The 12,528-nt window shown below is 45.8% G+C and overlaps 1 protein-coding gene across 4 annotated transcripts in view; it reads left to right on the plus strand.

Annotated features, from left to right (window-relative positions):
- Positions 1-12,528, plus strand: part of RHBDL3 (rhomboid like 3) — a 60,141-nt gene that overhangs the window by 18,284 nt on the left and 29,329 nt on the right. Inside the window, exon 1 of one of the 4 annotated variants that reach the window (XM_085077303.1) lies at positions 3,583-3,686. The exons of the other annotated variants lie outside the window; for them this stretch is intronic. Coding sequence (XP_084933429.1) covers positions 3,684-3,686 — 3 coding nt within the window. The 5' untranslated portion in view covers positions 3,583-3,683. Of the gene's footprint in view, positions 1-3,582; positions 3,687-12,528 lie in introns of those variants that run through there. 4 annotated transcript variants of the gene reach the window in all.

The raw sequence follows: 12,528 nt of genomic DNA on the forward strand, positions 1-12,528 counted from the left end.
CTCCTTGGGGCTGCAGAAAGCAGCATTGCACTGTGGACACTTCGGCCAGGCGACTGTAACCACCAGCTCTGTGCCACCGAGCTCTGGTGTCACTGAGCTCCTCTGGTGCCACTGAGCTCTGGCTGGCATTGCTTGGGCTGCCTGAGCTCACAGCCCTGCACGCAGCTCATGGGGCTCAAGAGGGAAGGAATGGTGAAATGTAGAGGACTGAAAATTACCTCAAGAAATTTCCCACCTTCCCCATCAGCCCCCCACCACAGATCAAAGTTATTTAGAATGTCCCTTTTCCTTGGTGTAGGAGGAATTCTCACTTCAGCTTGTCTGAGACCAGGACCACAAGGCCTGTGGAGGGAAGAGGGAATGGAGAAGCTACTCACTGGGACCTGCTTCTTCTGGTGACACCAGCTGGCAGTTTCTGAAATAATTTTTACTATAGCTGCCTCCAAACTCTGTAGAGTTGAGAATTGGAGCAAGCAATACCAGTCAATTAAAATGGCTATATAATTTTAATTGACATAATAAAGACTAATGTATAGTATAATTAATTTTTTCATGTAATAAAATAGGACAATAATTAATCTCAGCTAAGCAACCAGTCTGTTGTACTTCCTTAGTTGCTACAATGAACATTTTTCTATGCAGTGAGCTCTTCCAGCATAGAAATGCTGAGAGAAGAGGGTGATGACATGGGCTTGCTTTCTAGCTATCCTAAGCCTGCTGATGTGCAGTACTTTACTGAGCGCTAACCACAACTAAAACTCCTATCTGTATATCTCCTGTCTGGCTCCTCCAAGTCACTCAGTGTGATGAGCAGGGCATGGTTATATCTGTTCTCCATCTGTCCCTTCTTCTGTCATCTTCGCTATCATTAATTGTTAACGTCTGGCCTGAAAGATTGCCTCTTAGCACAGTGCTGATGGGATCTTTCCATGGAGGATTAAGGCTGGAGTGGATTGACAGGAGACAGTATCCTTGCTGTGGGAACTTTGCCAGTTGTGTGTAAGCTTGGTGCTGCTGCTCTTCCAGTTCGTGTCAGGACATGGGCAAGGGTCAGTTGCAGCTCCATGACCTCTGACCAGAACATCAGGCTGTGTGCTGGTTTTGAGAGAGGTCTCCTGCACCCAGCTGCTGCACATGGCCCTCAAGGAGACTTTCTGTCTGTTTACATCAGCTGTACCATCCCATGGAGGTGATTTCACACCTGGTCAGGTGGTTTCCACTGTGTGGTCACAGGCCTTTAATCAAGGCTGTGATAATGATAACAGCATAGTGGGGGCGCTGGCAGGAGTAGTTGAGATGTCATTTCTTAGTGTGTCATGCTCCCCAGGTGGCTAATGTGTCTGTAAATCACACAAGTGCTTTCCCGTGGCTTTGCTTTCTGCTACTGCCTCAGCTGCCAGGATTTCATGGGACACAGATCTTAGCTTGTGGCAAAAGCGCAGCCTTCTTTCTTTGTAAAGGTACTTGGTGTGTATTTCCAGTGCCCTGAAGCATAGCTGAAGGCCCTGCTAAGCTGACTGGATCAAAATTCTGAGAGATTATATTTCATTTTGTTTTATTGGGTTTGCTTTCCCATGGAGTCTGTATTTTTCTTGCATCTGCACAGAGAGTATGGGACTGTCCCATGGCATTTCAGAACATTAAAGAGTTTTCCCTTACCTGGTTGGTCTCCTGATCTGCTCGTGAGAAGTCCTGGGAAACTCTTGCTGCTCTTTCCCAAAGGTGTCCTGCAGTAACCAAAAGGTATCTGTTACTTTGCAAGGGCAATCTGGGGCCTGGAGGCACAATTGCTCCTGTCTGTCAGTAGCACAGGTGATGACTCTTTTTCTACATTCAGAACAGACTGGCAGAAACTTTTTGTGCTTTGAAGCAACCACACCAGGGAGGGTTTCCATGTGTGTTGGTGCTTTCTACAGCTACAGCAGTTGAAAAAAGTCTTCTCCCAGTCTAGTGGGAAATCCTAGTATCTAATTCCTCTCAGACTTTAAATCTCAAAGATAGCCAAGTAAAACCAGCAGAGTTTGCAGCAAAGGGCTCAATTTTGTAAGATTCTTGAAGGGAATGTCAGGAGATGTTCACAACATTTAGAAGCATTGTTGGATTTATATATTTATTTATTTTGGTATGAAAATTGCACTGGCTGGTATTTCCATGTGCCATTTGAGATGACATTTATTTTGTTTCTTTCATTAAAACTACTTTTATCCTCACTCACGGGACTGTAGAGGTAGAAATTAAAGCACTGCTTGGTATTTCCTTGCCCATCCTATCTGTTCTTCATCCCCAGCTCCTTTCAGCTCTCCCTAGCTCCCCCCCTTCCCTCCCCAGCTTGCCTTGAAGGGCTGGGAAAGCCAGCACTGGCTCATTATGTTGCCTGTCATATTGTTGTGGAGTTGTATTTGTGTGGGGAAGGTCATGAGACAAAAAGACCACCAGGCAGGGGTGGGTGGGGGGTGTTCAGTCCCTCTCTTTTCAGACCTTGTGGCAATGGGTGGGAAGAGTCTTGTTTGCATGACAGGATTTCAGGGGGCGATTGCTTTTTGTTTAGGTTTCTTCCATGGCTGCTGCAATGGGCCCTGGAGGGCTACAACAAAAGTAGGGCTTATATATGAGACTCATGAGGCTGAAGCAAAGCTGTCAGTGCAGGGGTGACTGAGCCCGACCAGCCACTGAGCTCTTGCAGCCTGGAGACTGCCAGCAATTGTTCTGGCTGGGGTGTTTGTGCCATGTCTAGTCATGGCTCGGGTGGGAGCTCTGACTCTTGTGGGCTGAGATCCTTAGTGGGATGAATGCTCTGTGAAATGAGGGTCGGAATGCAGGGGGACAGCTCCACAGATCTGCCACAGTGGCTATGCTTCCCAGAGTATTTTTGGTACTTAGAGCCAGTGACTTTCATTTGCAGCATCTGCCTCTTTCCTTGCTACCAGATCCACGTTTTTGAGAATGTTCTTGTGTTTAAACAGCACTTACTTCCTCATCATCCCTGTGAGAGGCTGAGCTGCTGTCCCTGGATGCAGTTCTCCCCTCACCCCATCCTTAGAAAGCAGCTCAGTCTGTATTTACCACTGGTGTGCACAAAGGCAAACATTGTCAGGGACTCATTGTAACTGTCCCAATTACCCTGAGTTCATTTGCATAAGAAGATTGACCAGCCTGTGGCAGTGACATTGCCTTGGCTGTCTAATATGGGACACTGTGATTTGGGGTGCCTGAAAGAGCTGGAGTCCCCAGGCTGGATGTGGGATGAGGAGAGAGGGGCTGTGTTGGTCCCTACCAGCACAGGTGCTACAGCAGCCTTTCCTGGAAGAAGGATAACGTGTCAGATCTCAGGCACTGCAGGTCCCTGACCATGTTTGCTTCAGATGAAGTAGCTGCCAGCTCCCCAGAGATGCAGATTCCAGGAACCCCAAGCACACCTGAGCTTCTGGCTCTCCCATATGAGTAAATCCTTCTTCTGCGTAGTGTGTATGTGTGTATTTATCTGTTGTTTTGTCAGTAGGTGTTGACCCTGCTCGAATGCTTCTAGACTAATCAGTGACCCACCTTGTGTTGTTGCTTCCCTCAGGCACATGTAACCTCTCCTGTGTTTGGATTTTTTCCAGAAAGCTAGTTGCTCCTGCAGGCAGGCACTAAAGCAAGAGGAAAGCAGCTGGAATGGAGCAGAAGTCAGGAGGCAGGCTGAAATGGTATGATCTCTTGACCCAAAGCAATAACTAGTGCTGGTAGGACTTGCTTGCACTGCAGCCAGCTGCACAGCTCTTGCTCCTTTCACTGGACTGAGAATGATTTGTATTTTCTCTCCCTTCCCCCCAATGCCACATGTAACATGATCTCCCTGTGCCCAGGCTGGCAGATGAAAACCCAAACCACTCTTCTGTTTGCAGTAATGGTTCTTCATGGGCTCAACTGGCCTGTGAAGCTGCAATGTTCAAGCTTGTGAGTTTTGGCAGAGCAGCCTTTCTGTCCCCCTGCCCCTGCTGTGTGTGCCTGCACAGACCCACATCCCTGTCTTCATCTCCCTGCGGCTTCCAGGAGAGACTTTCACTCTTGGACATCTTTCCTTGTTGTTTGTGGATATCACCAAGCTTAGTATGCTTCCTGAAGATACTTTGACCTTTATTCCACCTTACCCCCTCCTTCAAAATCCTCCCTCTAGTATTTGGCAATTTTTGATTTTTATTAGTTAGTTACTAGGTGGCAATACAGGAGTGTGTCATGGAGGTAGCTGGAGCACAGGCAGCTCATTTCAGCTACAGTAGTATTTTAAGTCTCATGCATCCTTGGGTGAGTTACTTTCTCTCTCTGCAAATTGCTTTGGCAGTTTGTAATTTGGTAATTACTTGGGTGAACTACTTTGCCTGTCTCCCAGTTCAAAAGTGGAACTCTTTATGAGGTGGTACCACTGTGAATCATAAAGAGCACAAATTACCATTTCGAAATGCACTATGTCCAAGAGACCTGATTGCTAACAACCAGATCCCAAATCTCCGTGCTTATATTTTTGGACCTCTCTGAGAGGGTTTGATGATCTAGCCCAGATTTCTCAGGAATTCCTTTGTTCTTTCCTTGGCCGAACATGGAGCAGGGAAAGAAATTCTTATGTGTTTTCTCAGATGCGATGCTGCTTTTGCTTTGACTCCAGGACACTGACATTTTTTGCCTGAAATTGCCCACATTGGTATTGTATGTTTGTTTGGTGCAATAAACATTAAAAAAAAAAAAGGGGCAGAACAGAGTCTCAAGTTGAGGCACCGTTGGGTCCCTCATGGTTCCTCTAGCAATGCTTTAAAAGCCAGTTTGTATGTTTGACTTTCCTGATGTGTTGAAAAGGCAAAGTAGGGTCAAGTCTTAGATTTAAATTTGGATTCTCTCCATTGTGTTTGTTTTTGCAGGGAGTGTCCTACCTCCTACTGCATTTCTATGACCTTTCATTTGAGCTTATGTGTTAATGGAGTCTATTTATGAGCAAGCAAAATATGTGTTCTGGACACTGAATTAGTATTTAAATGGTTTTTCCTAACAAATATGAAGTGAAGTAGTATGATTCAAGGGCTTATGCTATCCCTTTTAAGCTGAGTTACTGCGTCTTTTGCTTTGCACTGGGAAAACAGCTTTGGTGCAGGTTCATGCAGGGGTGACTGATAAACCTAGAAGGAAAACAGAGACATTGGCCATCCAAAAAGGATGGGAGTGGATCTAGTTTTCAGCACTGCCAGTGAGGTTCAAGTAATAAGATGTACCCTTTTAAAATGCATTTTTTCCCCAGCTGTGCAAAGGGAGGAGGTAGATGAATAATGGTATAGAGTTTTGTTTGAAGTCCACCAAAAGGCTGGGGAAAACACTGTTTGTTTCTTTTGAAGCAAAATATTTAATTTTATTTGAGCTGAACCATCTGGGCACTCTGAATAGGAATATAAATGACAGTTTTTAAGGAAACATTTTGAAAATGGCAATGTCCAGTGCTTTGGCCTTGTAGAATCCAAAGGAACTTCTAAACAATAAAGGCAAATTCTCAGGTAAGTCTTGGCATGACTGAAATCTCAGAAAATCTCTTTGCTTGAGATAGTTTTGTTTTGAAAAAATTCATCCTGTCTTTATAAGTGAAAGAAAAGCCCTGCAAATAACACTGCTGATAATCAGTATCATGCATATAAACTGCATCTTGTCCCACCCTTGGAGCTGTGTTACATTTGCATCTCTTGGGCTGCTGCTTGTAATTATCCTGGTGCTTTATCCTATCGGCCGTTTCCATGTCACTGGTTTAGTTTTGCTACAGCTCCCTTTGATGGGGGCAGTCTGACCTTTGGTGGCTGCTGTTTGATTTGCTCTGGGTTCATGAGAATTTGTTGGCTGGGAGCAAAGGAGGTGCCCAGTGGTGGAGGGATTACACAGGGACAGACGATGGAGTAGCACTGTCTGTTCGAGGCAGCTTTTCTGCTCCTGGATTAAAGTTCATGCTGTGTTACTTTTCTGTCTCTCTAAGGTCTTGTCAAGTCCATGCGGGAAGCTGTTCCGTCTGCGCTATTTCACTTTGTCTTGCTCAGCCCTCTCCCTGCCTTGATTTCCCCTCCCTCTTTCCCCTTCCATTCAAGCGGCATCTTTCAGTCTTCCCCATTCAAGGTCTGTCCTTGCTCTCTGCCCTGTGTAAAACTTCCATGCCCTCCCTACCATTCATCACCTATTGCTCATTCACCTCCCTGCTTTCCTTTCTGCATTCATCTGGGCTTCCCCTCAGCCAGTCTAGGCTGCCCTCCCCTCCTGCCCCTCCCGCAGTCCTCCTTTTGTGTCTTTGCACTCCCATCTCTGTGACCATCCAAAGCTCAGCAATCTGCAGTGTGCTCTAGGAGGATGCTCTGCTAGAAGTTGTCCGCAGCTGATGTGCTAATTAATCCTCGGTGGAAGCGTGGTGGGACAGTTTTGGGTGGATTTTTCTCTCTAGTTATCCTGCAGGTGAGAAGATTTCTTTTCCCCCACTTCCTGGAGATGCAGCATAACACAGGAAGAGTATTGCAATTTCCAGATCTTCCTGTTCAGTCTGGTCTTTCTGTCTCTCCGTCCTGGCTTGTTTTCCCCTTTGTTTGCAGCAGTTGCAGCTCCCAAGTCACTCCTCAGGAGGTTGTTTGGATTTCCTCATTCCTGAGGAACACAACATGAGTTCTCTTAATTATCTGGCTCTGTAATTATTGTTGTTGCATCTTCTCTCCTTCCTTCTTTTAAATCATCTAGATGGAGGCTGTATCAGTTTTGTCAAGCCATCTCTGCTTAAATGTGTGTTTTAAATGTTACCCAGGAAATAGAGCTTGTTGTTTGCATTAGGGAGGGCTTGTTGTTTGTGGATATCAATGCAGCCATGACCCTGTGCTTGTGATGCAGACACAGGAAACATGGACCACAGTTTCTGCCAAAGATTCCCCAGCTTGCTGAGCACCTGGTTCCCTGCAGCTCCCACAGTGCCAGCAGCATGCAGACATCACCCCATGCTATTGAAGGAGCAGGTCTCTGCTGCACTGTGGCAGGAAGATGAAGTGGGAAGTCTACTGATCTGTGGGTGCCCATGGGGGGCTTCAGCTTTGAAGTGTTAAACTGCACTCAAGCCAGTCTGGTCAAATAAAAAGGGAGTATTAGAGCTTGGGAAGAGTGGACAGGCTAGTCGGAGGAAGCAGGTGCTATGAAAGCTTATGTGAACCCTGTGCATGTGGGAAATCTGATCAGCTGGGAAAAGGAGGCAGAAATGAGGTGGAGACAGGCAAAAAGAGGGGCTCTGTGAGTATATGCAAGTTGGACTGACAGGATGAGCTCTCAGTTGTGTGGGAGGCTGTGAAAGGACCATCCACTGCTGTCTCATGAGGGTAAAAGGAGCCCCTGATAGAGCCTGGCAGGGCCAGGCTCTGGGGGGACTTGCCAGTTCTGTGAGAAGGACCCTTTCCCCTGCTAACTGTCTCAAAGTGGGATTTCTGGTGAAGTTAGTGAGGCGTTTACTTGTTAATTGTAAAAGTAATTAACTTACTCTAGCCTAAAGCTGTCCAGTTTGACTTCGAGCCCCTAGATGTGATCATACCTTTATCTTGGTGGAGAATCCTGTACTGCAATATTTCTGTTCCTCTGGACAGCCATCAAGTCATTGCTTAACCTTCCCTTTCATAAGGTAATGAATTGTGCCTGTCAGTGCACCCAGTCAGACCGTACCAGTAAAAAGTGCCAAAGAAGTAATATCACCTAATTTACAAACCTGCAGGTCATGTTTCCTTTTTTGCAGGCAGTGTTACCTTGAGAGCACTCTCTGTAACAAACAAGGGGGTTTTCCCCCGGGGAGTGGCTCTTGCTGAAGATGGCATTCCCCACCCTGTATGGCTCCTGTCCACATGGCTTTCTGTTTATTTTTAATGTAAGATGTATTGCTTGCAAGCACCCAGATTTACCAAAAGACCCGGCTTATGCTTATGCCGCTTTAACTCATCTGTGAGCATGATGCAGACTTTTCCTAAGTTTGCTCCAAAGTCACTAATGAGAATTCTTTAGGAGGAAGAACGAATTCTCACGGGACCCCATTAGTGCCATTGACATGTGATGGTGGCTCTCTGGTTTACATTTATTTTTGAGGCCTGTCAAATAGCCAGATTTCATCAGGTTGAATGTGTGACAGCCTGAGTTTGTGTCACAGTAAATCCTCAGACTCAGGGTTGTCTGGTGATGTCAGAAGCCCTGCAGAAGTCAGTCATACCAGCGACCTTGTCTTATGATCTGCACCAAGTTTGTATTCTCATCCAGATAATATCTCATCTGGACATAATCTGTTTTCCATGGCCAATTCTGACTGATATTAGACCAGTCCCCCTTCAAGTATGTGTTAATCAGTCACCTGTTCCTTTGCTGTGGGTTGCTGTTAGACCAACAAGGCCTGCTATATCCCATTAAATTCTTGCCTGGCAGTTTAGGGAGCAGGGTGGGTGCCTGTCACTGTGATTGCATAGGAGTTTTGGAGCCATGGTTGGAAGGGCTGCATTGCTGATTCAAAACTGGAAGAAAGGTAGCAAGCAGATCTTGATGTTCTTCCAGTGTTCCAAGACTTGCAGAAAATCAGTATTTGTAATGACTTTTTAGATTTTTGGGTGAAAGTTACCTTGACCTGCTGATTCAAAACTAACTTCAGCAGCAGCTGTGTCACATTCTCCAGGTTTACTTCTGGGACAGGAAGTGCATCATCATCACCGTGTGAGAGATAATTCATTGGGCTTTTGCCCGCATACAGAACAGAAACATTTCAACTTCCCTGACTCTTTCACACCGGTATCACCTATGCAACTTCTTCCATATAATATCAGACCAAAAACCTGTTTTGAACGAGAAGACATCTACCTCATCTGTACCAGCATAGATGCAGCTGTGCCAGGAGACATTACCCATAACAGTGAATTTTACAGGAATTTTATGTATGATTAGTTGACCTGGGGGTAAGCAGGGAACCCCCTGCAGGAACTGGGAGTGAAATACAGTCCCCACCGAACAGCTCTTCTCACTGTTGTGTGTCAGTTTCTGGTTTGCTTTGGTTTTTATTATTATTTTCTTTGTAGCAATAGTGGTTAGAACCTGTCTGTCTCCCAGCTGTGAAACTGACTGTGCATGCTTATGTCTCCTGTTGAGTTATGTAGTCCAAATCAATGCAGCATCTCAGCAGAGTGTGTTGCATTTTGGATCTGAACGAAGAAATGTACATATTATGTCCCCTCATGAAGTAGAAGCCTTGAGAGATGTAATTAATATTAATACAGAATTTTGAGATTTTTCCATTCACGCATTTCTAAAACCACATAAACAATAATTATTGGTTTTGTGGTGGTAAATGAGAATCTCACGTGTCTTATGATACCATGGATATTGCAGTTTTCAGCTTTTGATATTTAATGCCTGACACCATCCAGATGAAAAGTGGGGTTTATTTTATCTAGACTGCAGAACTCATTGCATCAGGAGATTGTGGGGGCCTGAAAACCAGAGGAATTCAAAAGGGAGAGCAAGAGATTGGGCATTTGCACATTTTTAATATTGGGGCCAGTGCTGACAAGCAGTTCTGCCAAGCGTTAAACCTCTTGCCTCAGGAATTAAGGAAAGATTTTAACTGTTCAGGTGAGTTTGGTCACAACAATCACTAGGTGGTCCCTTGTTGGCTTCACAATGTCAGAAATGAGAGAAAGCACCAGAGCTGGGCTGGTGCTGTCAGATAATGTGACTCGCCCGTCTGGGTCATAAGCTTGCCCAGCCTGTTACTGCAGCTGAGGACAACTACTCATGGAGAAATGTGCAAAGTGGCCAGTGCTGGATCAAGATTAAAAATAATATTTTCACTTTAAAAAACCCACTTGTGACTTTTTAGAGTGCCTCAGCTTCTTTCCATTAGTCTTAATGCACTGACATAAATAAAAAAACAGGAAGAAGCAGAGCTGAAGGCTCAGTCTATAAAAATGTCTCTTTGCATTAAGCCTTGTGGCGTAATGGAGGGCATCTCCTGCCACCCATGCTGTCACGTTAACCATGTAATTATCTCCCTTACTTTCAGTGCTGCATCTCCTTCCCTGTCAGTGCTGCTGGTAATGGAACTTCTATTTATCCTGGCTTCCTTTTGGGGAGCAGCTTTGGTTTCAAAGCCAGCACAGTGGTATACTTTGAATAATTCAGTTTCAGGTGGCTTGAACACTGTGTGTAATTGCCCAGCTGAGACTGGAGGCTGATTTTGGGAAATGTTCTGCCAGGAGGCTGATATGGAGAGAGGCAGTGGGATCACTCAGAGTAGTGGGATGTTGAGGTGGCTGAGGACTGAATGCCCACTCAGTGGGTGAGTGAATCTCAGCTCTGTCCTCTCTTAGTGTCTTAGCAAGGACTTGCAGCAAGAAACTCATGGGCAGAGGAATGATAAGGAAGAGAGTTGCATGAAAAGTGAGCACAGAGACAGCAACATGAATTTGGGTATCTGTCTGAGTATGATATACTTCCCCAGCGAGCTGTGGGTCAGAAATTCCCGAGGTTTCCGAATGTAGGATTTGCTTGGCCTATAATGGTTACGGACCAGGGGTGTGACCTCTGTAGAGTCAAGGAGTTCAGCATGTTGATCAGCTCTCATTGGCTTTGGAGAATTTGATTGGTTTCTGTATCTGAAATGTCCTCAGAAGGCCAGCTCTGTTCAGTGTCCCTGCACTGCTTGGCCTGGTGGCTTGGCAATTGCCCTTTGCCATTGTAGCCATCATCTAGCCACACTGTGAGTGCTGCATATCTCTCACTGTGCTGGATCACACGGACACAGCTGTGATGCTTGTGTCCTGTAGATGGGGAGGTCACAGCAGCACACAAGTCACCTGGGCTCACCCCAGGAATCTTGGCAATACCAAGAATCAAATCTGGTCCCAAGCCATCTTTACTATTTGCCTCAGGACTGAGCAGTGGCACACTCCTGAATCTTTTGATTCTCCCATTCTTGTTGAATCTGTGCCTTCCACTGTCTGTTTAGATGAAGTGCTTCTGCAGAAGGTAACAACAGATGGTAATAATTTATGTCCCTTCCTTGTCTTTATGCCTAAGACAGTAGGAGAAGTAAATTGGAACTGAAGTGCCTCTGTAGATTGGCCAACTAGCTCATGAATCTGGTCTTTCAGGCTACTCTGCTCTTCAGGGAAAAGGGAATCTTATACCAGCCCCCTCCATCTTCACTTTGCCATGTGCTGCATGCAGAGAGACACACCCAAATCCAGGTGACAGGCCCTCTGCTGTGGAATGCCTCCTGGCATAGGTGAGTGCTGAGCTGGGCAGCTCTGGGGTCTCACTGCAGCTTTCCTGGGAGCAGGTCTGTCTGGGAGCACTCTGCTTGGTGAGGGAATATCCTCTGTTCTTAAAAGCAATCTGGTTTTTGAGAGCTGGGTGATGTTTCCAGCCCTCGGGTTCATCTCAGGTCAAAGTAATCTAACATGCCCTAAAAGTACTGCTGGACAGCCCTTAATCACTTTATATTGTCTGGGCAGTGGTGAGTAAATTCATTATTTACAAGGAAGGCAAGTGTGCGTCACTGGAGCCAGCACTAATGTTTTACCACACATGTTTAGGCAGCTCAGATGAGGTGACTTTAAATGGTCGGAAGCTGGATTTGAAGGTGGAGGGTTATGCATTTACCTTTGACTGGCCTTTCTGCTAGATCCTTTCTCCTCTCATGTGCACTTCTCACCATTGGAAGAGAGAGCAGCAGCATTAAGCATTCCTAGATTGCAGAGACTGTGCCACCTAACAGTCTGAGTTCCATCTAGCAAAGCTCAGAGTGGTTTCTGAAATCCTTGGAGATGAAAAGATGTCGCATGCAATTGACTCCCCCTTTATAGTGGAAAAGGGTCTACATGTAAATAAGAAACAGGCCAACCATTGAGATTCCTTTCTGGCGGGAAATGAGTCAGGAGTTCTCATTTCTATGTAATAGGAGTGGATCCTAAAGCTCAGGGCAATTTCTTTCCAGTATGCCCGAGTCTGGAGCAGAGCTGGGGTCAGTGCCTGGAGGCCTGACGCTGCCAGGCCAGTCTCTTCCAGAAGTGAAGACACCACTGGACCTTAGAATGATTCACATTTTAAGGAACTAGTCCAACTCAAGGCCAATTTCCAAGTTAGATGAAGTTGCTTGGAAACTTGCAAAGACAACTTGTGGCTTGGGTGATGCTGAGACAAAGCCCTTCAATGAGTAAATTGTGGGTGGTAGCAAACTCTGTTCCTGCAGTCCTAAAGCCAGCCAAGGATCCTCCTGTTGTGTTCGGTTCAGCGGTTGACTCTTCAGCTGTTCCGATGCCCCAGAGGGCTGTTTGCCATAGGGAGAGGAGCAGCTGGCTGCATTCTGTGAAATGTCTGAGTTTTCCCAAGATACCCATTGTCTGTCTGCAGCACCAGCCTCCACCCTACTTGCTCACTCAACCATGGCTGATGTGTCTTTAATTAAAGACGAGGAACAATTTGAGATTTCATTTTCTTTCCTCAACCAAATTTCCTATTTTCATCACAGTTTGT

Source organism: Lichenostomus cassidix, chromosome 18 (assembly GCF_008360975.1).
Source record: "Lichenostomus cassidix isolate B80296 chromosome 18, HeHo_3.0, whole genome shotgun sequence".
NCBI lineage: Eukaryota > Metazoa > Chordata > Aves > Passeriformes > Meliphagidae > Lichenostomus > Lichenostomus cassidix.